At 43.6% G+C, this 26,130-nt stretch overlaps 1 protein-coding gene and 1 long non-coding RNA gene across 10 annotated transcripts in view; one reads left to right on the top strand and one right to left on the bottom strand.

Annotated features, from left to right (window-relative positions):
• Positions 1-274: 274 nt before the first annotated feature.
• On the bottom strand, positions 275-3,430 carry LOC309376585. The gene is made up of 2 exons (XR_014171245.1): positions 3,160-3,430; positions 275-1,910 (listed from the first exon to the last, which is right to left on the bottom strand). It is a non-coding gene; the product is annotated as an uncharacterized lncRNA (long non-coding RNA).
• A 181-nt stretch (positions 3,431-3,611) lies between these two features.
• ATXN2 (ataxin 2) overlaps positions 3,612-26,130 on the top strand; it is a 62,328-nt gene continuing 39,809 nt past the window's right edge. For 6 of the 9 annotated variants that reach the window (XM_081922948.1, XM_081922947.1, XM_081922952.1 and 3 more), the window contains exons 1-4: positions 3,613-3,783; positions 21,390-21,426; positions 24,005-24,064; positions 25,667-25,738. In XM_081922948.1, coding sequence (XP_081779074.1) covers positions 24,032-24,064; positions 25,667-25,738 — 105 coding nt within the window. In that variant the 5' untranslated portion in view covers positions 3,613-3,783; positions 21,390-21,426; positions 24,005-24,031. Of the gene's footprint in view, positions 3,784-21,389; positions 21,427-22,780; positions 22,962-24,004; positions 24,065-25,666; positions 25,739-26,130 lie in introns of those variants that run through there. The other 3 variants (XM_081922951.1, XM_081922950.1, XM_081922953.1) reach the window with 2 other exon arrangements.

Here is a 26,130-nt window from a genome sequence, read left to right as displayed (position 1 = left end):
AAATGAGATTTTAACACAGAACGTGACTTAAACATGTCTTTGCTTTTTAAACAGTTGAGGCATAGGGGGTGGAGAAGAAGAGAAGACACTATCATCTAGGATGTCGGATCGAACAAAGGAAATTTGGCATTTCATTTACAATTACTCTACTTAATACCTATGCTGTTTTACCCAGATTCCCAATTTTTTCTAATTTATCACCCTACTGGACTTGTTTATGAATAAAAACCCATGTATTTTATAGCATTAGTGTAACATTACAAGTTCTGATACATTTATGGTTTGAATACTGCATTTTTAATCTGCAAAAAAGAAAATAGCAGATAAAATATGATCCTCAACTATTATATTGAATACATTTTAATATATTCAAATATTGTAGTATTTTCAAAAACATAAAGCTTGAGACCTTCAATTCACATATATATCTAGTAGTCACTGTCATGGTCATGATTGTGTGGGTTCTGACACCAATCCACACAGTTGCCCAAGCTGCTGTGTACCTCAATTTCAGTCTGTTGAACAAACAATCCTCTGTAGTACCCTGGCATCCATTTCTTCTACATCCCAGTTTGTGATGACCAACCTCTCAGCTGAAAGGCTTTTCATTGCCATCAATACAGGCAACACCACTTTCTCTGGGACTTAATCTGTAGGTTGGGGTCAGCATTGCATTTTAATACATTAAGGCAGAGCTTTCCAAACTTTTCATGTTGGTGACACACTTTTTAGACATGCATCATGACACAGTAATTCAGTTTTACTAGCAAACCGGAGGTTAAACTAACCCCTTTCCAGCCCTGGGAGCAGCTTGGAGAGCATTCATGTGACATACCTACACAGTGCAGCCGACACACTAATGTGTCACGACACACAGTTTGGAAAGCTCTGCATTAAGGCTTAGTAGTAGGCTTAACCAGTGTGCTGAACTAGTGCTGGGAGACTCCTGGGAACTTGGTGCAGAACAGTTATTTATTTATTTACTCTTGCATTTATATCTCATTCTTCTTCCAAGGAGCTCAAGGTGGTGTACATGGCTCTGCTCTAAACCACAACAACCATGTGAAGCAGGCTAGGCGGAGAGTGCTCCAAAGTCATCCAAAGGACCTTCACAGCTGAATCTGCCAGGTCCTAGTCCAACACTGCACTACACTGGTTCTCTTGGAGGCGGCTGATGGTTCTACATCTCCTGCACTGCTCTATCCTATACTACCTTTTAAATCTACATTTGCAAAGTTAACATGAAGGGGGTGTAGTGATCAGAGTGTATGACAAGGACCGGGGAGACCCAAGTTCAAATCCTCATTCAGCGGTGGAACTCAGGGGTCAGCAACCTTTTTCAGCCGTGGGCTGGTCCACCAGACCATGTGGGGGGCTGGACTATATTTTTTTGGGGGGAATGGATGAATTCCATGCCCCACAAATAACTCAGAGATGCATTTTAAATAAAAGCACACATTCTACTCATGTAAAAACACCGGGCAGGCCCCACAAATAACCCAGAGATGCAGTTTAAATAAAAGGACACATTCTACTCATGTAAAAACACACTGGTTCCCGGACCGTCCGTGGGCTGAATTGAAAAGGCGATTGGGCCGCATCCGGCCCCTGGGCCTTAGGTTGCCTACCCCCTACCCTAGTGAAGCTCAATAGGTGATCTAGGACCAGTCACCAACTGTCTGCCTAACCTACCGTACTTCACAAGAATAAAATGGGGAGGGAAAGAGGACCATATGCATGCCATTTCTTCCATTCTGGCACAGATTTGGGGAGGCAATACACACATTGTTCTGTTGCTTTGACATGCTTTCTCCCCAGACTCCTCTTGGCTTATAAACTTTTTGTACCAATCAGTTTCTCCTCCTTTTTCCCTTCAGCCACGCAAGGCAGCCACTCGCTCCATCACCAACCTGAAAATATATTTGATGGGTGTGAGATCAGATTTCAACAGACATAGATGTATTTTCTAATGTATTTTTTAAAAAAGAAAGAACAATATATGCAGAAAATTGTTAATTAATGTTGAAAGCACAGAGACTGCTGTCATTCATCTACATATCATTTCCTATAGTGGAGAGATGGACTTCGTGGGTGGCTAAATGCTCCTTTTAAAAAAGGACTTTCCAGGCTGTAACAAAAACTGAAAATTTCACTGCTGAGAGGTTTTATTGCCATCAAGCAGCATATGGATTTCGTCAAATAAAATGAGAAATTAATTAAAACAACAACAGCACTGTTCTTATCATCCCCTGCCAGCATGACCAATAGGGCTGAAGGGAGCTGGAGTCCAGCGACGCTGTTGCAATGGTAAAACGGGAGGGGAAGAATTCCAAACACAATGATAAGTAATTATTTGTGTGTCTGTGTAAATTTATGTGCACGCACACACAGAATACAGTAAGCGACATGCGGTTAAATATTAGAAGGGCTGCTTAAAAGGCATGGCTACAAGTGTGGCAGATGAAAATGATGGACTTTGCAGAACTGGTGAAGCTGACGGGAAAAATCCGAAACCATCACGATCAAATATTCCAAAAAGACTGGAGTAAATTTATTCATTATCTGAAAGTTCATCGTAAGCAAGTAGGGTTATCTGAAGACTTATAATGATTTTTTTTTATTTTACCTTTCTATATTTACTTAAATTTTGAGGTATTTTGTAAAGAGTCATCCTAGAACTGGAAAATATATAAAATACTTAAATATAAAGGTTAGTTTTGAAAGCCAAGATGTGGGAGGGAAGGAAGTCGATAGGCTCTAAAAGAGCCAAAGAGGATAATAACGATGTGATTATATATGTTTAAATGGGAAAGTAATAAAAATTATTTTAAAAAAATAAAAGCACGGCTTTTTGGGGTGGGTGTGTGCGCGCGCGTGGAAGAGGGGCCACGAGCGGCTCTTAAGCGCGTCTCCTCCCCTTCCGACAATCCGCGAGGAGAGGAGAAAGCGCCACTCTGCGCGTGGTCAGGGGCCCCCTCGAACGACCCCCTTCCCTTTGGGGGCGGAAAAAATCCCGGGAGCTTTCTCCCCTCAGGGCCTTTCCCTCCGCGAAAGACGCCCGCTTGCCTGAGGGGAGACGAGCCCCTCCGTCGCCGCCGCTGCTCGTCGTCCTCCGGCCGAGGCCTCCGCCGGGCGCCGCTTCTCACCCCCGCTACGTACCGCCGAGTTGGGCCCCGCCCTGCCGCCACCCCGGTGCTGCCGCTTTCCTCACGGGCGGGCGGCCTTCACCCTCAGCCGAGCGCGGGGTCGGGAGGCCGGCCGGCTTGTCTCCTCCTCCTCGCTCCCCACCTCCTGAGGAGGCGGCCTCAGCCACCGCCGCCGCCGCCGTCGTGAGGGGCGGAAGGAGCCTCCGCAGCGAGCCCGGACGAGCGTGCGCGCGCTCCGCCCGTCCCTCCCCCTCTCCCTCCTTTCGCCTGCCTCCCTCGGCTCAGCCATGTCCCTCAAGCCATCGCCTCAGCCTTCGCCCGCCGCCGCCGCCGCCGCCGTAACAGCAGCAGCCGTGGGAGCGCCGCCGCCGCCTCTGCAGCCGCCGTCCCCGCAGCCGCCTCAGCAGCAGACGACGGCCTCCACCACCACCACGACGACCGCGACGACGAGCCAGCCGGCGGCGCCGCCGCCGCCGCTGCCGCCACCGCCCCAGGGGCCGGCCCAGTCGGCCGGCAGCAGCAGCAGCAGCCGCAAGCCCCTCGGTAGCGGAGGTGGGAATAGCAGCGGCGGAGCAGGCCCCGGCCCCAGCGGGATCCCGGCTGCAGGAAGCGTCGGAGGCAGGCAGAATCTGGGCAGGTGAGTCGAGGGAGCGGGGCGGGGGTCGTCTCCCCCGGCGCCCGGCCTAGCGGGTTTGACGGGCGGGCCTCGCCTGCTTCCCTGCCGGGCTCTTCCGCGCTCCCCTCCGCGGCTACCTGGGCGCTGCAGGGCGGGGAATAGGGTGGCCAGGCCCGGTCGCGGCGGGTAGGCGGGTGGAAGGCCTCGGGTGGCCGGTCCCGGGTAATATTTATTTTTGGGTGTGTGTGGGGGGGGTCCTCCGCTTTAGGCCTCTCTCCCCCCCACCCCCGTTTCATCCCCAATAGATTCGGCGCCGGGCCTCGTGCATTAATTCCCCGCACATGAGCCCATAATTAACAGCGATCGTAATAAGCAGCGCTTTCCTGGGAGGCGCCGGGAGGACGTGTGGTGGATGCGGCCGGCCGGCCTCAGAAGGGCTGCGATCCTGCGGCCGCTGGCTTTGGGGAGGGAAGCGGGACGCAGGCTTGCTTGGGAGTAAGAAAAAGGGGAAAGGAAAAAGGGGTCACGCGGTGGGATTCCTCTGCCGGGCGCTTTGCTGGCTGGTTTCTCCTTGAGGAGGGCAGAGGAGCGGTGCGGACCCAGGAGCGGCCATGGGGGCATATGCTGTGCAAATATTTGCTAAGGAGGAATATTGCCGCCTTTTGTGTGGGTCTGTGTGCCGCGGAGAGGCCTATCCAGATGGTTGTGATTGCGGCGTTGATACCATTCGGATTAACCTGCCTTCTTCCCGTAAAAGGACCCAAGGCAAATAAATGTTATGACTGATGATTTGGGGGGAGAGAGGGGCTGCGGAGAAATGTAAAGGGGCCGCGTTGCCTTGAAATAAAGAGAAGATTCCCCCTCCCTTCCCACCGCTGGTCGTTGTAGAAATAATGGCTAAAGAGTGTCTCTTTTCCTCCCAAGTTCTCCTCTTAAAAAAACCTGCATAATTGCATAACAGGGTTTGGGGGAGCATGCGAAGATAGAGGCAAGGGTGGCATTGTTTGAAGGGAGCACTTGTCATAGGGGAGGGGGCAGTGGAGGTTGCCCGCTTTGGAAGTGGGGGAGAGAATGGGAAGGTTTTGGTGAGTGGCATCACTTTCCCTTGCATTGTATTGAGGGGGAGGTGTTACCTGGAATCTTAAGAATTGGGGGGGTACGTAATCATTCAATGGCTGACTTTGACCTGGAAGAAATTGTATTTTAGGGGTGGGAGGAGAAAAAGGGATTCCATGTTCCGCATCCCCTCAGGAAAGGAAATGGGGGACCTCCCCCTCCCCACTTCAGCTGGCCCAATGTTGTGTGTGGGATGGGAGTTACCGGGCGCAGCAACTGGCATTGCCCTGGGAAGGGGGTGGCATAATGGAGGGTGACAGGGGCAGGAAAGGCAGCTTGGCCTCCATGTTGGGCAGAGGAGAGAGAATACCGCATAATAGTATTTTGGAGAGGGGGGGTGAAGGAGGAGAAGCAAGCTGGGATAGATCTTCTGCTCACACTGCCGTGGGGAGGCAGAAGGCATTTCCAAGCTTTGGGGCATTGCTGTGGGGTGGTGGTGGAGAATAGGGAAGGACAACCCTGGTAGGACCCCTCTTGATTTTGCGGGAAAGCATTTTTTGGCAAAGGGAGGGAGGGAGCAAGAATGGCCGGGGAAGGCATGCATACACGGGCGGGCGCTGCAACCAGCGAGCTGTGACAGTAGAAGGCCTCTCCTCCCCTCCCCAAAGCCGAGGCTGCAGCAAAGGCTAGCCGGGCCTGGAAAGGACGTTGGTGCTGTCGTAAGTGTCACTCCAGGGTCTAGGCCTTTGGAGATGAGCGTTCCCTTGTGTATGTGCGAGAGGGGAGATGATTAGCAGACATGTGTGTGTTGGGGTGCCTGCCCTTCAAGACTCTCAGGCAGGAAGCTCAGCCTGGGCAGAGGGCACCTGGTTTGCTGCGAGGCAGGCCCCTGCCAGCCGGCCTTACCCGTTACTGCAGCCTTGAGTGCAGAGAGTGACCATTTTATATCGCAGTTGAGGTTCTCCCCCAGCTCCACCCCCCAAATGATCCTGCCAAGCCTCATTGCCCAAGCCAGGGGGTCCTTCCCTTTAAAACAGGCCTCTTGGAAAGGGAAGAGAAAGGTGATTCAGGAATGTGTGGGACTAGATTTCCCCTCCAGCTGCGATAAGAAGTATTTTTCTGTTATGATTTTCAATACCATTGCTAATCTGTTCAGAGCAGCGGAGTTTTTATACAAACTGATCCAAAACACTGATGATTCTTACAATATTAAAATTATGCAATATAAGGTGCATAGACGGTAATGTGCATTTGTCATATTGAATTGTGTGCCTGCAGGAAGCAATATAACTTCAGGCTAAGCAACTTGCTGTGTTGTCCATGGAACAATGTATAAACAGAATTTGTGTTGTTGCCAAGATGTGTTTAATACCCTTAAAAGTACTGGCTTCCCCACTTCTTTTTGCATGTTTTATTTACCCAACTACAACTATCGGATATCAAAAGAACAATCACTTAGAAGAAAGACCAACAGAAGTCACTCAGACTTGCTTCCAAGTAAAAGTGCTGAGAGTTCTAATCAGTGGGTTATTTATTTATTTCTTAAATTTCTATATCGCCCTTAACCCATAGGTCTCAGGGTGGTTTGCAATATAAAAAACACAAAATACATGATAACAACAAGAACGTAGATCAAACCAACAAACCAGTAACGCCCTCCCCCTCTTTCTATCCTCTTGCAATTTGGACATTTCTTTGAAAACCTGCTTCTATATTCATGAAAGCCAGAGCCTTCAGTTGTGCAGAAGTACATCAGATACTTAGATCAATAGCAAGAAGGCCGAACTGTGAACCAGGAAGTCCCCAGTTCAAATGTTGCTTCTGGTGGCCTTTGGCAAACTTCTTTCTCTTTCTCTCACTCCACCCTGTCTGTGATAGGAGGATAATAATATTGGTTGTAAGTATTCCCGAGATATTGACATGTAGTTTAGAGAGTTCAAAGTGCTTTAGAGAGTTAATGTTTTAGATCAGGGGCATGAGGGGTGTCTGTTATCCAGGACTGCATTTTGCCACGCAAACTTTTTGCAGACTATATAAACCTGATACAACCAGCATATCTTGTACAGCTGGTGCATAACATACAAAACTCACAGAGATGTAGCATTGAAATGTGCAGTGCCTCCATTTCTCTTTTCTGTATGAGTGAAAAATTACTACACATAGTGGATATCAATAGGGCAATCCTCCAGAACTTACTCTACTTCTTAGATGGGAGACTTTGGGGGGGGGGGAATAAATAGGAATATTCTTGGAAAGGGCATAAGGCAGGACCTGTTTGATGTTGTCACCCACCAGTGTTTGAAATCTCCTCAGCGCATTTTGCGACTGGTATGGGTCCAGTTGTGAGGACATGGAGATCTCTAGATGCCAGGTTGGTGACTGACATCTCCATTTGGCTGACCCTCCAAATTTCTTAAGCAGGTAAGCAGAAGTGCTTATTCACTGCATTTATATCCCACCCTTTTCTCCAAGGAGTACATGGTTTTCCCCCCTCCTCAGTTAATCCCTCCAGTGACCCTTTGAGGTAGGTTCAGAGGCTGTGACTGGCCCAAGGTCACCCAGTGAGCTTTATGATTGAGTGGGGATTTGAACCCTGATTTCGCAGGTCCTAGTCTAACACTCTAACCACATCAGCACACTGGCTTCCTGGAGTATTTCTTCTATGGGGCAAATATATAGATTAAGTAGGTACATAAATACGGGGAAAGCAAAATGTAACTTAGGGAAGGATCTGAAATCTTTTGAATTATGTTTTATTCTAGGTTGCTTTATTTGATGTTTTACTGTGTTGTAATCCACTTTGAGATTTCCCCCCCTTCAAAATATAAAGCAGTATAGAAGAGAAATGAATAACAACAACAACAAAATTTCATTAAAATGTGCCTACACATTCTGTTGTGGTGAGTATAGGCCAGTTTTAAGGTGCCATTTGGCTATTAGCTTACATATCTGAGTTTCTAACACTGGTCACCCCTTTTGAAATGTGATATGTGTGAGTATAGCTATTAATTCTAATATTAAGTGAGATTTCATCAGAAATAGCTTATTTTTCTTTCACCTACTTATCTCTTCAATGTGCTGAAATTATTTTTAATAATTTGAATTTTCATTGGTTGTGATCTGTCTCAGGATAATGCTTTTATGTGGAAAAGCAAAATCTACAGATTGAAAGAGTTGTTTATGAGTCAGTTGGAAATGTTGCATGTACTGAGGATTAAAGCACCTGTTTAGAATCTAATTTGAGTTTCTAAAATGGGCTTGTGTTCTTGTACCTCTGTGTGGAGACCTTACTAGATGCTGGTAATTCTGGCATGCCCCTATTCTGATACCATGTTTCTTTTAAATATGTAGAGCATTTGAGAATAGTGACTACTGGCCTTTTATTACTCTTTATGCTACAATACTAGTTTATTGTACAATAGAATCCTGCTGAAGTGAAATGTCCTGCTGCTGTCTGTTTTGAAGTTGTTTTTTGTATTCAAAATGTGAATGAATATTCCATTTTTATCCAGTGGAGATAAATTCTGAAGGAAATAGGTATGTACATCTGCTTTTTTGGCAGAGAACAGGAACGCCTGCTGTGTTCAACCAAAAAGGTTGAACACAGCCAAAAAGGAGAAAATATTGTAGAGGATTAGAGGATTTCCTGGTATCAGTATTAATCATTTTGGATATGGGTATTAATATTAGCAGACGGACCCTGAGAGCTGCTATAGACACACCCAAGCATTTGGGTATGACTGTTGCTGTTGTTGTTGTTGCTGCTGCTACTGTTATATTAAATTTCTGTTAATGCCCTTCCTTCAAGGATCACAGGTTGGTTTACAATATAAAAACACAGTAATACACAACACAGTTACAAACACAAAAAATACCAAACCCCCTCAGTTTAAAAGGTCGTATATTCTTTAATTAGCCAAAAGCCTGGGACGAGAGAGATGCATTTGGCTGACACCTAAATATATATAATAAAGGTGTCAGGTGAGCCTCCCTGGGGAGAGCAGTCCACAAGTGAGGAACCACTGCAGAAAATTGCCCTCCAGACCCCTCATGGAGGAGGCACATGAAGAAGGGCCTCAAATGATGATCACAGGCTCCGTGACAGTTCATGTGGGGAGAGGCAGTTCTTGAGATATTGTAGTCCTGAGCCATTTAAGGCTTTATAGGTCAGAACTAGCACTTCGAATTGGGCCAGGAAACGAATTGTCAGCCAGGGTAGTTGAGCGAGGATTGGAATTATATACTGTCAAACCATAGCTCTTCCCCTGTCCCTGGTTATGCAGCAAGTCCTCGCACTGTTTCACAAACTGCTTTTGAACGGCCACCGCCAATCAGTTGCAAAAGAGGTTGGACATAAGTACATACTACCATTGGGTATGTGGATGTCAGTAAACTATGGTTTACCGGGACTGAGCAGCATGCTAGTGCATACTGCTTCATCATTCCTGCTCTACTTCTCTCCTTAGGCTGGTGGGGACAACAAACCATAAGCCTTGGTTTGTTGCCATATCTGAACTAGGAACATGGTTTATCTCTGACAAATCACAATCAGCAACAAACTATAGGAATATAGGAAGCTGTCTTAAACGGAGTCAAATGATTGGTCCATCTATCTCAGTATTGGCCACAGCTCTCTCAAGATTTCAGACACAGGGTCTTTCCCAAACCTATATTGAGTTGTAACCTTTGGCAAGCAGAGCATATGGTCTAGCAGTGGTGTCCAAACTTTTTTCAGAGAGCGCCAGATTTGATGAAGTGAAGGGCCGTGAGGGCCGACCAAAGTAGTTGTTAACCTTTTTTTAGGATTGAAGTTGTTGAGTTTTTTATGGTTTTACCCCAAAGTTGTTGAGCTTTTTAAGGGTTGAAGTTGTTGAGGTTTTTTTTTTTTTTTTAGGATTTTACCCCAGGAAATAAACTGCCACAGGGGCCTGATTAAACCGCCCGTGGGCTGGATTAGGCCCCCAATATGGACTTTGGACATGTCTGGTCTAAGGTCATTCTGAAATACATAGACCTTGTTCACAAATAACAAAAAGAGACGGTCAGTGGCTTATTAGGACCAAGCAGCATTCTAGTGTTCACTGCCCAATTGCTCCCACTTTGCTGCTTCCCCTCATGTGCGTAGGAACAATATTCAGTAGTACCTCGGGTTAAGTGCTTAATTCGTTCTGGAGGTCCCTTCTTAACCTGAAACTGTTCTTAACCTGAAGCACCACTTTAGCCACTGGAGCATGATTTCTGTTCTCATCCTGAAGCAAAGTTCTTAACCTGAAGCACTATTTCTGGGTTAGCAGAGTCTGTAACCTGAAGCGTATGTAACCCGAGGTACCACTGTACCATGAAGCTTGGTGTCTATTGGTTCTTTAATAGCCTATATGAATTTTTAATGCACCAACCTAAAGGTGTGTTTGGTTTAAAATTCTAAGAGCCCAGCCCAGGGGTGGGAGGAGGAGTCCAGTTACCTGGAATTGCCCCATCCTTTCAAATATCATTTGAATAAATGTATTTGCTTTCTCTCTGAATCCAGAACCTTCATGAGGGTATATTGTGTCTTTTGGATTGGGGCTGTTTGCTTGTCTGAGCTGTTTAGAGGCTTGATTGTGCATTTGTGAGTGTGGCCATGTGCTGTACTAGAGGAAGTGATTTGGGGGGAGGTGTTAGCAGTCAGCAGCAGTTCCAGAATCATAGGCCTGGAAGCTACCCTCACGGATAAACTAGGGCTAGGCTAACGCCTCTGCAATGCAGGAATCACAGTCAAAATGAACAGTACATGTAAACAGGGGTGTTTAGCAGGGGAGTTTGAGCTGGAGGCCCAGAGTGCTGTCTTACAGTGTGTGTAGGACCAAGAGATATGGAAGCAAAGGAGCTGCTGCAGGGACCTGTGACACCTGTGCCGTATTTGTTTCCTGCTTGAGAAAGTGCAAAACTACACCTGCAGCACAGTGATAGAAATTAACTGGTTGCCAGTCGTTTTTTTTTTTTGTTTTTTTTTTTGAGACTCAGCACCAGCAACCTAGTGAACAAATTGAGATTTCTAGTTGTATGATTTGCAACTGAGAGCCTTCCTTTTTTGCCGGCTTCTCATGAAGACTTTTGATGTGCTAAGCAAACTGTGAAGAAGCTCTTTCACACATTTAAATGGATTGCTTTTCTCTTGTGGTTGCAAACAAATGGATTGCAGGACATGGGGCAGCAGGGGAGAGCTAGCTGTTTTGCTTCTGATCACACAGAAGATAGTCACTTTGGAGAAACAGAACTGCTGTGTGGAAAACACCCTTTAAGGTTGACCATATTCTATAAAATAGATTTTTTTAGAAACAGAAGAAAGCTGGAGCGGAATTATATGATCTTTTAAATGCAAGGGATGCCACCTATCAACATTTTATAATTCAAAGCACAAGTGTTCGAAATTAACCAGGCTCATTTTGCACCTGAAGATGCCTGGGCACCCCTAATATCTCCACCATCTGGAGGTGTATGCCTGGGGATCATTAGACCTTGTTTTCACACATGAATACCTCATCCTGTAGAATTCTATCAATTATATTTAATCTGCGCAATCGGAATGAATTTCTGGAACCAAAATGCTTTTTCTGTGCAGCCTGAGCAGAAGCAGTGAACAACATTATAATTGTTGTAGCTTGTTTTCACTTACCCTACCCCCACTGCTGTCTCATGGAAGATAGAGCAAGCTTGTTTTCTCCTGCTCTGGAGGTTAGGACCCAAACCCATGGATTCAAGTTACTAGAAGGGAGTGTCCAACTCAACATCAGGAAGGATTTTCTGAGCTGTTTGAGAGTGGAGCAGATTCCCTCGGAACGTGGTGGTCTCTCCTTCATTGATTAAGCAGAGGTTGTAAGGCCATCTGTCTTGGATGCTTTAGTTGAGATTCTAGCATTGCAGGGGGTTACGCTAGATGATGCTTTGAGTCTCTTCCAACTCCACAATTCTATGGTTATCCTATATATTTGAAATAAAAGATGGAGTTGGTGTTTTTCTTCTTGCAATCATTAACTAAGCTCTTTTGGAAAGTCAGGGAAATGTGCTCTTTCTAACTGTTCCTGAAATGATGACGTGACCTTGAGAATCTCTTCCTGCCCCAGCCAGTTGCTAATTAGTATCTTTACAGCAACGTCTTGAGACTGATACATGCGGAGTACAAATGAGCTATTGCCTACAAGGTGGTAGAATCCCCCCACCCCACTGCCCCAGTAAGGGGCATGGGAAGCCAGTGAGTTCGTTCTGAGTAGTGTGGAAAGTGCAACTGTTCATTATTTTTGTACAGTGGTACTTCTGGTTAAAAACTTAATTCATTCTGGAGGTCTGTTCTTAACCCGAAACTGTTCTTAACCTGCGGCAGCAGCAGGAGGCCCCATTAGCTAAAGTGGTGCTTCAGGTTAAGAACAATTTCAGGTTAAGAACGGACCTCCTGAACGAATTAAGTTCTTAACCCGAGGTACCACTGTACAGAAACAATTGTGTTAATGTAATGTAAAGGACTGCTTAACTCTAGAAGAATACTTACCGTATTTTTCGCTCTATAGGACGCAATTTCCCCCCTCCAAAAATGAAGGGGAAATGTATGTGCGTCCTATGGAGCGAATGCAGGCTTTCGCTGAAGCCTGGAGAGCGAGAGGGGTCGGTGCTATCTGCAAGCCTTGGGAGCCCGGCCTGCAGCCTGAAGCCGGGGGAGTGCAGCGCCGCACACCCTGGGCTTCGGGCAGATATCCGCAAGACTTCGGCAGTTCCCGCCAGGCTCTGAAGGCTTGCGGATAGCAGCAAGCTCCGGGAGCACGCAACCTCACCCCCGCTCCCGGACCCCTTCTGGGGGCTGGGGTTCGGGGAAGCTCGGGCTTCCCCCACCCCAGCCCCGGGGCTAAAGAGGAAGCCAAGACAACCCCCCCAAAAAAACTAGATGTGCCCTATGGTCCGGTGTGCCCTATAGAGCCAAAAATACGGTAACTGAAAACTTAACCAAAAAAAGATTGCAGAAGGGTTTTTACTAAAAGAAATCATTAAGGAGCTTGTGGCATATTAAAAGACTCAGGGATTTACCAAAGCATACATTTTTGTAGATGGGATTTCATTTCATTATATGCATGAAGTTTATCTTCAGTTGAAATGTAAATATACATATGGGTGGCAGTGGTAAACATTGAGGGGAAATGTCATGAACTGCAAAAAATGCAGTCTGTGACAATTCAGTTGTACTTTAAATATATACAAAATAAACAGAGTTGACCACAGCAGCAGTAATGAGTGATAACGTAATCACCAAACAAACAAAAACCTGGGACGTTTGTGCTTATTTATTTATTTATTTATAGGAGGGAAATTGCTTTCTGCTTTTTACAGAAGAAACATAAACAGATTACAAAAACTTAATAAAATACATGACAATAAAAGCAGTTCATATCAAGGTGAAAACATATCAAGATAGTGAAAATACTTTTCATGCAATAAAAACAGGATGTAAACAGAATTCAAGCTTTAAGAAGCTCACCTGAAACCAATCAAAACCTCTCTAGGAAAGAAGTTCTGCAACTACTGCAGGAAACACCCCCTGTTGTTCCCCAGCTAACTGTGCTTCTGAAAGTGATGAGATGCATTGCAGGGTCACTGATGCTTAATGCATCGGGTAGAAAGAGTTGTGTGGCAGGAGGTAGTCCACCAGAACTCCTTGACAGTATGGAGCTTCATAGGTGAGTAATTGATAACAGCTATAGCAATCCTTGATCATTGGGGGGGGGGGTGTTTCCCAAGTGTCTTTGTAATCTTATTTAGGAATTGATACCCCTTTTAAAAAAGGACCCACGTCAGGCCAACAAACTGCTTTGTTTCAAAATACACTTTAGAAAACATCTGAAGGCAACATCTGAAGTTCAGGAAAGTTTTTAATGTCTAGTGTTTTATTGTTTTATATATTTTGCTGGAAGCCTCCCAGAGTGGCTGGGGAAGCCCAGCCAGATGGGTGGGGTATAAACAATAATATTAATATTTATCTGATGTTGGTCCTTTATTCTTTTCATTCCCTATTTGAACATAAAAAGCCAGTCACTTTGTACCTGCCTGCTGAACTCAATAGGATGTGCAAACCAAGTTTAATGAAGGTCTTAATGATTGACAGTCATGGAAACGTTTGCTAGGACTATTTTGAGGAAAACTGTGGTTGTTGGAGCATAGAGCCATTTATCAGGACAGCTTCACCGTTTTTTGCTTTCTGTTCACTTGTATGTTTGGCATTAGCTGCATTCAGACAATCATAAGCCAAGATAGACTAGGAAATTTCTAATTACCGTATTTTTCGCTCTATAAGCCGCACCAGACCATAAGATGCACCTAGCTTTTGGAGGAGGAAAACAAGAAAAAAAAATATTCTGAATCTCAGAAGCCAGAACAGCAAGAGGGATCGCTGCACAGTGAAAGCAGCATCCCTCTTGCTGTTCTGGCTTCTGGGATAGCTGCGCAGCCTGCATTCGCTCCATAAGACGCACACACATTTCCCCTTACTTTTTAGGAGGGAAAAAGTGAGTCTTATAGAGCAAAATTATGGTAATAAGTGAATATATGAACAAGCTTTTCACTCACTCAAATATGTTTGTTTAGAACTAGGAAACTATATATTTGGAACAAGACAGGATCCTAAACCATGGTATGTTGTCTTTGTATGTCTTCGCTGATGGAGTGTGTTGATTGATGTGGTGTTTGGATATGGGAAAATCCCCACTCAAGATTTTGGAGAGCTGTGAATAAGTCATCTATGGAGGAAAGACTTTAGTTCAGTGGTAGAGCATCTGCTTTGCATGTGGGAGGTTGCATGTTTAATCCTGAGCATCTCCAGGTAGAGCTGGGAATGTCCCTTGCTGCTAGTCAGTGTATACAATACAGTGGTACCTTGGTTTAAGAACTGTCCAGTTTAAGAATGATTTGGTTTACAGACTCCGCAAAACTGGAAATAGTGTATTGGTTTGAGAACGTTACCTCGGTCTAAGAACGGAAGCCACACGGTGGAAGGGCACCGGTGGCAGGAGGCCTCATTAGGGAAAGCACGCCTCGGTTTTGGTTTAAGAACGGACTTCCGGAACGGATTAAGTTTGTAAACCCAGGTACCACTGTATTGAGCTAGATAATGTCCCACCACCTTTCATCCCTTGAAGAATTGTCATAAGGGTGATGATCCTCAGAGCTCCTTGAAAGAAGGGGTTGTGCATGAGATTATTGATTTGCCCCCATGTTCTACATAATACTACACAAACACTTTAAAGTATGATAATCAGAACTGGTTCCAAAATGAGTTTGAGGCTTTTCATTAAAGATTACTGCCTTACAATGTATTTGATTTGTTCTTTCTATATTTGGGGTTTTTTTGTGCTAGAAATACCAGAAAGCAAGATTCTAGTTGCTTCTCTGTTTACACAGAAATATGTTTATTTTGAGCTCAGGCCTGAGCTCATTACCGTAATCAGCCTGAACCCCCATGTACATAAAGAGGCCTTGGATTTGCCACACTGCTTCACCCCACTTTTTTGCCAAAGCTTTCATGACTCTGTAAATGTAGAGCAGAGGAGGTACATCTGAGTCTCCTCCAACATGAGGCATAGTTGTCAGTGCTATGTGAGAGCACAAAGGTAATTGAAGAACAGGCTTGAATGCACCAATTTGTCTTGTATGCCAAACTGGTCAGGAGTAATACAAGCTTATTCATCAGGGCAGAAGGTTTTGAGTCTTGGTTGCAACTAAGGGAATCCATTGACAGACTTTTTAAAGAACCGCCTCTGCAACAGCTCCTGGGTGTGAACTGAAGCCCTTCTAAGCTTACACACTGTGTTGTGTCTAATGACTTCGACTGAGAGCTTGGCAACTCAGCCACCAAGGTTCTCACTATTTAGTATTGCTGTCATAAGGGTTGATGTGCCCCTGTGGGTTTAAAGGGGATTGGGATTGCTGCTGTTTTTGGTGTTTTCTGTGGTGGCAGTGAATATACAATGGTACCTCGGTTTAAGAACAGCCCTGTTTAAGAACTATTCGGTTTACAAACTCCGCAAAACCGGAAGTAGTGTCCCGGTTTGTGAACTTTACTTCGGTCTAAGACCAGAATCTGAACGGTGGAAGGTCACCGGTGGCGGGAGGCCTCGTTGGGGAAAGCGCACCTCAGTTTAAGAACGGTTTCTGTTTAAGAACAGACTTCCGGAACAGATTAAGTTCGTAAACCGAGGTACCACTGTCGTTGCCTTTCATATTCTTGTTCCCACTTTTCTGCTGCACTCTAGTGCAGGCATGTCCAACTCCCAAGAGACTGTGATCTACTCACAGTATAAAAATACTGGCTGTGATCTACCCATTGTTATTGACAGCCAAAGTTGTTGAGCTTCGTGATCTACCACAGACATCCAGTGATCTTCCGGTAGATCACGATCTACCTGTTGGACATACCTGCTCTAGTGTGACCAGTGAACATAGCTGAGAATGGGGCAGAGAGCAGCAGTCTGGATTCTTAGCAGCTCAGGGGGGTGGCGTCTCTAGGGTAGGGAGACAGCTTGGACCTTGCCTCAGTGGTCTGGTCTTGTTAACTTTCAAATGTGTTAAAACAAAAAGAATTCCTTCCAGTAGCACCTTAAAGACCAACTAAGTCAGTTCTTGGTATGAGCTTTCGTGTGCATGCACACTTCTTCAGATACACTGAAACAGAAGTTTCCAGACCCTTCTATATAGTGAGAAGGTGGGGAGGGGTATTACTCAGAAGGGTGGTGGGAATGGGTGATTGGCAGATCATCACAGCTATCTGCCAATCACCCATTCCCACCACCCTTCTGAGTAATACCCCTCCCCACCTTCTCACTATATAGAAGGGTCTGGTGACTTCTGTTTCAGTGTATCTGAAGAAGTGTGCATGCACACGAAAGCTCATACCAAGAACTGACTTAGTTGGTCTTTAAGGTGCTACTGGAAGGAATTCTTTTTGTTTTGACTATGACAGACCAACACGGCTACCTATCTGTAACTTTCAAATGTGTTGTCATTCAGTCCTGTAGGAAAATGCTTGGCAGTGGGTTGCGGTGAGGACAAAGCTGGCCCCAACCCTGATGCTGGGTGCCCTGGCCCACACTGACAACAATCTTGTTCATAGGAGGGGTGATACATTTTCCAGAGGGCTTTGCTGTGCTGTACAAGTAACACACTGTATACAGGAATGAGAAGTGTCAACTTACATTGAAGTGTTGCATCATGTTCAGGGTTTCAGTCACTTAATTCCATCCTTTTGGTTCCATCCCCCCAACCAAAAGTATTTTGTGCCCATTACGGATGCTCAGGTGTCTTTTGGGAATTTCTGGGTTCCCTCCTTCCATAGGGTTTCCCCTCAATTCTGTTATTTTTTTTGGGGGGGGGGAGTGCAGTAAACACACTTGCACTCAGTCCCAGCTATATTAAATATGTGAATTTTTCTACTGTTGCCTATAAGCAGCTCTTTCTCCCGCTTGATAAATGCTGTGGACCAGGAAGTGACCTATCCAGACAATGAAATTTTTCTGTTTGCCAGTGTTTCCCCCCCAAGAAAAATAGGTGCTGGAACTCACCATGAAGTTGTTACACTAAGTCACTGGGCAACTCAAGGCAGCCCTGAACAGATGCCGATTTGACAACAGTTGCGTTCATCAGCCACAGAGGCCATAAAAATTGCGGCAATCTGTCTCCCTAGCTAGTTTTGGGGTTGCCCCTGGTTCTGGTGCATGTCCAATCAATGTATCCCTGTCTTCCTCGTTCTCTTAAATGCAGGCGGGTGGCTAGGGCAGCTCAGAAGGGCACATTGCGTAGATGGCTGGCTGGAAAGCCTAAAGCCCACCACCGCAACCTGGGAGACAGATTGAAGAAAAGGAAATACAAATTGGCCCTTCTCTGTAGCTTGACTAGGAGTGGCTATGAGATAGGTGAAGTCATAGATCTAAAAGAAAGTGTAGACTTGCACACACTGACCAGCCTCTGTTTTGACTTGAAATGTTTGTTTTGGGGTTCTCAGAAATATGTAAAGGCAAGACGTAGGCGGGGGGAGTGCTGATCGCAATGGCACCCACCTGAGAGGTGCCACAACTGTGCTCTGTCATGCTCCAGCTGAAAAAAAGCACTGCTTTCGGCCATATACACACATACTGTGTATTTTTTTTTTAAAAAAAAATTATTAAAGTTTTCTTGGTTTACAAAGGTATGCGCAATGTCTCTTTTTTCAAGTTACATTTTCCATAGATCAGTTTCATTTGTTGAGACATTAGGGTTACATTAGGAAGAAGAGGGGGATGCTTTTGTTCCTTTGGTGGTGAGAGAATTTGGGGTTGGCCTAGGGTGCGGTTGCTTGTTTGTGATTGGTTGGTTAATAAATGCGAGCATGAGATGACTCAGATTGGTACTTATGTACAGATGCTCTGGATTCACTTATTGAGGCCTGTTATTTCAATATCCCCCCCCCCCCGTTACTTTAGCAGCTGTTTTTGTGGGTGTTGTGGCCCTGAAGCACAAGAAAGGCTTTTAGCAGGGCTGTCGGCCTGCCCTCAGGAATTTCACTTAACCACTCAATGATTTAACAACACCAGACATAGCTAATTGAGAGCTCTTCGAAGTCCACTGTGTTGTTGCTTGTGTAAAGCACTTGAAGATGTTTGAGCAGAAGGAACTAATTTGTAGATACACTGTGGTAAGAGCAGAAGAGAATTTTTCTGGTAGCTTCACTGCATTACTGTATCAGCTTCTAGGAAGCCATAGCATGCAAGTTTGTAACTGCTATATGTAGCCTTTCACCTAGCTGGCAGTAAAAACTAATGTTCACAAGATCTCTAAATAATCCAGAATAGCTGGGAGGTAGTAATGTTAGGCAAATGAGCCAAGTGACTTATATGTCTTTGCAGTGCTTGATTTATGCAGCTATTGTCACTTGTCGGTACAGTCAGCGTTGGCAACGGGACAGGGTGGAATGGGGCAGGGTGGGCTTATGCACATCCCAGCAGCATGTGTAGGTACCTCAGAACACAACTCCCACCCATGCAAATGGGGAGTTGCATATATGTACATTGGTGATTGTTACCAATCTAGAACATTTTAAAAGAGCATTAGATGCCTGTGGAGGAGATAGTGATTGATGGCTTCAAGCCATGATGGCTATGCTTTGCCTCCACTATTGGAGGCAGCAATGCTTCTGAATACCAGTTGCTGGAAACCATATGAGGAGAAAGTGCTCTTGTGCATGGCTCCTGTTTGCAGGTTTCCCACAGGCATCCGATTGGCCGCTGAGAATGTGATGCTGGACTAGATGGGCCATGAGTCTGATCCACCAAGCTCATGTTCCTATGTACACACATACAGTGGTACCTTGGGTTAAGTACTTAATTCGTTCTGGAGGTCCGTTCTTAACCTGAAACTGTTCTTAACCTGAAGCACCACTTTATCTAATGGTGCCTCCTGCTGCCGCCGCGCCGACAGAGCACGATTTCTGTTCTCATCCTGAAGCTAAGTTCTTAACATGAAGCACTATTTCTGGGTTAGCAGAGTCTGTAACCTGAAGCGTATGTAACCTGAAGCGTATGTAACCTGAGGTACCACTGTACTTGATTCATTAATAGGTGAAGCAAGAATTTAAAACTCTCCAAGCTTGCTGAATCAGATCCCAATCTGTTTGGAATATATATATATATTTAATTGGAAAAACCTACACCACTAATTACTAACATATGTACATATTTAGATGGCTCTTCAACCAAAGTTCACAGGGCAACATACGAAAATTACAATAAAACCATGGAACATAGTAGCAAAGATATCAGATATATTGTGATCCATATGCCTGGGCGTTTTATTGGTTAGATAAACAAACTGTACTAATGAGCAGCTACCAGAAATGCACATCTAGGTCTCAAAGAAATCGTATGCAAGTTAGAAGTAGGGGAGAACTCTTTGTTCATATTTGAAAAGTTTAAAAACACGCATAATGGGGGGGGCGCAGTTCACAAAATAGCTGAGCATTTTTTTCACATGTGTAACAATCATAATACTTTCTTTGTTATTGCTCAAAACTAAAATGCAGCTAATTAAATCTTTTAGCTTTATACATTTATGCATTTTGACCTGGTTTTTGTTTTTTTGTTTTTTGTTGTTGTTTTTTTTGAAGCAGGAGTTGCTTTGTATTGAGGCTAGTGTGCTTTTTGAGGTGCTGGGACCCCAGGGGAGAATGAGCTACTCTAATTCAAATATCTGAGAGTTTTGCAATAGGAGAGGTAGGCAGAGCTTGAATTAAGATAGAAAGTGCTGTGTTAATTACCAAGCTTTATATATTGCCCTGGTTATCAAATAACATCAGATGTGTGCGAGCAAAATTATGCTTATGGACTTAATTTCTCAGAAAACAAATTTGAAAAGTACTCAAGTATGTAATTTCTGTTCTGTACCTTTATTTATTTTTTATAATAATTTTTATTAAGTTTTCCATTTTAACAATCCATTATATCATAAGTACCTTTATTAAATGAATTTGTTGTAATTTGAACTGTTTGACATTGTCTGGTTACCATCACAGAATTGCAGAATTGCAGTGTTGGAAGGGATCACAAGGCTCATCTAGTCTAACCCTCTGCAATGCAGGAATGTTTTACTCAACATGGGGATTGAACCCACAACCCTGAAGATAGTGTCTCACCAAGTTAGCTATTTTTTCTTGGTATGATTTTTCTGAGCCCCCATCCTCGCACTTGTTGCAAGTCAGAGTGATATATCCCAGATCACATGCAGAAATGTATATAGTGGGTCTATATGCAAGACTTCAGGGAATTCTAGAACTTCCATTGAAATCAATCACTTTACTGTTTTTCTGCTGTTAGTGGGAGAACTGATTTAATAGTTTTAGGTTACTAAAATATCAAGATGTCTCTTCTGTAGGCATTGTGCTCTGCTGTTCCATAAGACTGCTGCCTGTCAGACACATGATGACCTGTGTTGAGTGAGTTAGTCCGATGAGTAGATGGCACTGACTTGCAGTGAGGGGTTAAGATTGCTTGGCTTTTTGGTATTCCTGCTCTGCTTTTCTTTGATGAAGAAATTTTTGAATTTCAACATGTTGGCAATGAGCTGTTTGAGTGCTTTCCAGTTCCTTTCCCCTCCTAATAGACTGGGGGGTGGGGGTGGGGAGAGTTGCTTTGAGTCATATGTTTAGGTTATAATTTATTCTCCTCCTCCGCTTGTCTATTTGGGAAGTTAAAATTTCTGTCGCCATTTTAAAGGTTGCTTATTTTTGTGACCTTTTTTAAAAATGAAAAACAAAATATTCTGATGTGTTGAGAAACACACTAGGCAAATCTGTTTCTTAGGGAAATCATCGATAGCTGTAAACCCTAGAGTACATTTAAATAACACTTGATTTATATGTGGTAATGCTCTGGACAATAACAGGGAAGAATGACTGCACAAGTAGGGTTTTTCATCCTTGTTTCATACTATAGTGAGGCTTTCCATTCTTTTTGGAAAGTTAAATTTTAGCTGCCTAAGCAAGCATCTTTTGTTATATTTAGTCTCATAACTGTCTTTATTAATTGCAGAGGTCGCAGCAGCGGCAAAAGTCTGCCTCAGCCTTCGGTAAGTACATCTTTTAATATTTTATATTGTGGTTCTTTGTTGCACACCTGATAATGAGATATATTGAGTGTGAAAGGCAGAACGCAAATCTGCTTTACTGTTTGGAATGGTTCAAACTACCTTTTATAACAAATGTGTTAGCTTCATTGCTATCGGGTTTTCCTTTGGGCCGGATCAGATAATAACCTCTCCTTGATCCAATCCAATATCATTTGGGTTGGATCGGATAATGACCTCTTCTTCATCTAGTCCATATGGAAAGGAGAGTGAGGAAGACTGAACTGACATGCCAGGCCCGCCACAGATGTTCACATGTGGCAATTTCCTAGTTGGATAAGGAGGGCAGGCATGCTCTTGCTTCTTTCAACATACAACTTCTGTGGGCTGGATCAGAGAGAGGTGTTGTCCAGCCAAGCCATTTGTCACACTCTGGTGGAACGCAACCTGACATTTTCAGACAAAATTATACTTGGGAGTATAAAGCACTAAACTGACAAGTTTTCTAGATATTTTTGGCAACTAGGCAGCACACAGGCAGAATAATTTAAAGCTGTTGCTGGTGACAGCACCTAAATATTTTCATTCTTGCTTGAGACTTGAAACACCAACCTCTCCCTCCTACACCGATATGATAATATTTTATTTATCAGTTCTTTTATTGCATTTGTAATGTGTTAGGTTTGTTTCTAGGCTGTCTTGGGCACCATATGCAGAAAGATGGGGCTCAGGCTTATTTTATTTTATTTTTTAATAACAGATTTTTTTAGAGCATTTAGAATTCTGTCAAGTATAAGAAAATGCTGATAAAATCAACTTTGAAAATAAGAAATCATAATAAAATTAACAAAATATAAATACAATCAACAGAGTTTAAAAACAAGTTTTCTTAAATTAACTTTACGCATCTTGATAACTGCAGTAGGGAGATGTGCAGAATTGGGCCTGTATATTATATCATATCTCTGTTCTGTTGTTTTCCCTTACTGGTGAGAAATCGAATTTCATTCTTGACCATGGCTTTGACTACTTCCACTCAGTTTCTCCTAATTTGAGAAACTTTGGGAAAGCTATGACATTAAAAAGTAGTAGAAAACTGACATAAATATGTAGTCATATTGATAATAAAATATTGATGTTGGAAACCTTTTTCTCTTGTTGTATTTTAACAAAATACATTGTCTAGGAAGCTCAAGGTAATTCAGCTGATGACCTTAATACACTTTTACTGAGTTACCTCCTAAAATGCTTTCTTAGGTAAATGGGTGATGTCACAAACCTAATGTGCCTCAATATAGGGAGGGCTACATGACACCCAGGCAGTAGGAGACAGCCCAAAGTCAGCTGGTCAATCAAAAAGATTACAATGGAGCTTTCGTCATTCTTGTTCTCTGGTTCACAAGAGTAAAATTGATGGAAGAATGGAGACAGCCTCCAATCTAGAAGCTCTGCCATCGCTGCACATGTGTATGTGCAGACCCCCGAAAAGCAGCTGCCTGTGTGACATTTCACATTTGGTAGGATCAGAAGCATGCCATGTACGTTCTTTTGTATTGAAAAGTGTGCGGTCATATGTGCGGAACCAAAGTGTAAAAGAAAATTGGTCTTGGAATCTATTTCGAATTGACTTTAACATAGCTTTTTTAGACATGTACCTGTGAATCTGTACTTATTGTAGAAGTGCTAGCTTTTAAACCAGCCTTACCATAACCTGGTGCTGCCCTCCAGATGTTTTGGGCTACATCTCCAACCAATTCCATGTGCCATTACCATGCTGAATTGTTGGGGGAAAGCTGCCTTTAACTCACAAGTAAAAATTGCAGTGCTTCTTCTTGTCTTTCCAGGATTTCAAAGCATTTTAATTTAATCTATCTTGCTGGAGCACAAAATAATAGGGAGGTTAAAATAAGCCTGGCAATGATTAACATATAGGCGTCAAGCGTGTTGGAGGCAATTTAGAGGGTTCTGTGTGTACTCTGTGAATTTACAATAGCAACCCTATGGTTGTTTCCAACCAAGTCCTCATGTGAGCAGCACAGTTTCAGTTTGAATAACAGAACCCCCCCCCCTTCCATGCACCTTCCAAAATCTGCTTTGGGGATCTTATCGCTCCCCCCCCCTTTAGTGATCTGTAAGTCTGCTGGTGGGAGCCTATTTTGGCTGAAGAGTAGGCTTTTAAAATGTCCCTAAATCCCCTAAAATGTTAGCACTAATTTGTTGCACTGTTTTAAATATCACATTGTTTTTCAATAGCAGCATGTATTAATGTGTTTTTGTTTCTATTAGTTTGTATATCAAACCTGTTCTATAAAGTACTGAGCAGTCGAACAACCAAATCTTTTCTGATTGGTCAGACATCCAACCCCTCTTCAGCATTTGGCAATTGGTTTGTCAAATGAATGGGGTGTGAACAAACATCAGTTCTGTTTTGATTCACTTTGACTAACCCAGTTAGAATTATTCCAATCTCTTCCTGGCTCTTCTCCCCTCAGCCTGCCTGGCCTGGCCCACCAACAGTCTGAATTTTTGTGAGTTGCAGCTGTGCTTTGATGCCTAATGAATTTCCACCCTCTTGTTTCAGGTTTCTTTCCCTGGTATATATGCGAACATGCGGATGGTTCACATTCTCACATCAGTTGTTGTAAGTTATAACCAAACATTTCCCTGGGGATTCTTTTAACAACAGTGTTAGAGGAGATCTTAATGGCTTATTTTTATATAACTGTTAATTTACATTTCTAAGTGGGGTGCATAAAACCAACCCAGAGAAAATAGATCAATAAAATACTAAAAAAAAGCATAAAAATAAACACTACCTTAAAATTAGTAAAATTTACTATTTCTAGTCAGGACATTTGTACACTGTCTCTTTAATATGAGGTTGGCAGAGTGTATTTCTCCCTACTCCCCCTACCCCCCAGTGATCCTTCCTGAAACCTGGTTCCATTATGGAGGCTCTTACTCTGCCACCTGAGAATAGGCAAGTAGTCACACAGGGGAGGGTGTTCTGGGTTGTGATATCCCTTCAAGGTCTTGATATCCCTTGAAGCTGTCCCAGAAACTCCAGCGGGTGCAGAATGCTGCAGCGAGGCTCCTCACGGGGTCTCTGCCATGGGAGCATATTCACCCAGTGCTTTTCAAGCTGCACTGGCTCTCGGTGGAGTACAGGATCAGATTTAAGGTGCTGCTTTGACCTTTAAAGCCCTTCACGGCCTAGGACCCTCGTACCTATGGGACTGCCCCACGGAGAGCCTCAAGGTCCATAAATAGCAACACCCTAGTGGTCCCGGGCCCTAAGGAAGTTAGATTGGTTTCAACCAGAGCCAGGGCCTTTTCAACTCTGGCTCCGGCCTGGTGGAACGCTGTGCCTCGTGAGACCAGGGCCCTGCAGGATCTGATCTCTTTCCACAGGGCCTGTAAGACAGAGTTGTTCCGACTGGCCTTTGGCCTGGAGCCAATTTGATTCCCTCCCTCTCTTTTTTTTCCTTTCTTTTCCTTCTCCTCCTGCGATGAGGCTACATTTTAATATTTTAATGTTCCATTATTTTAATGTTGTATTTTATTTTTGTTTTTAAGTTGTAATCATTCATCTTGTTTTTATTATTGCTTGTGAGCCGCTCTGAGCCCGGCCTTGGCTGGGGAGGGTGGGGTATAAATAAAAAATTATTATTATTATTATTATTATTATTATTATTATTATTATTATTATATCCGGGATAGGGAACTGATCTCTCTGGAGAGGTATGCCTGACTTCCTCTCTCCTGTCTTTTAGGTTTCATTGAAGCAGACCTTTAAAAAATTTTTATTTTTTTTATATGCTGACGTGACTTTTAAACTGCTGTTGGTTTGCTTTATTACTGGGTTGTTTTGCATTAAATTATATTTATTTCTTGTCTTACTTTGCACTGTATTAATTTTATTTAAATAGCCTCCATACTTTAATAAAATTAAGTCAGCAAAGAGTAAGGGGCTCTTATTGTGTTGGAACTTGATTCACTTTCGCTGTTGGAATGGTGTTTTTGTATTATGGCCTGCACCAAGCTTTGAGGGGGGGTGCGCTATAAACCTTAGTTGATTGAGGGCTAGAGTAAGAGGGATAGAGAATCACCTTAAATGTGTAGTGAGATTTTGTGTCGTTATGTAAACTACTTGATGTTTCATTTCCGTTGTGTGCAATCCTTTGCTTTCTAACTCCTACATTAAAAAGGGAATTCCTCTTAATGAGTCTTTTTGTCTATCTAGGGATCAAAATGTGAAGTCCAAGTGAAAAATGGAAATATATATGAAGGAGTTTTTAAAACTTACAGCTCTAAAGTAAGTGTGATTGCCTTTTTGTTCTGATTCTGTTGCCTATCCTCATTTGGTACAGGTCGGAAGTTTGCGTTGGGATCTAGCCTTTCTGGTTTTCACTTGATGCCCCAGTATAGAATTAATTATTTTGGAGTTCACGGTGTTAAGAATTCAGTGGTTTTATTTGAATAGTTCTAAAAACTCACAAGCAGATGAAAAAATTGAGTCTTGGGTTCAGTGGTGAAGTCCATGCATTCGTGCACTCAATTTTTGAAAGCCCATGTAGGAGGTAAGCTGTTATATTTTTGATAACATAGGAATGTCATCTGGATTCTGTTAACTGGCACCATGTAATTTTTCTTTTCTTAAACTTTGTGTTTGCATTGCCTTTTGAGATGTATGTAAAATTTTCTGGA

Source organism: Podarcis melisellensis, assembly GCF_964234715.1.
Source record: "Podarcis melisellensis genome assembly, chromosome: 8".
NCBI classification, from domain to species: Eukaryota; Metazoa; Chordata; class Lepidosauria; order Squamata; family Lacertidae; genus Podarcis; species Podarcis melisellensis.
This window is presented reverse-complemented; position numbering and strand designations above follow the sequence as displayed.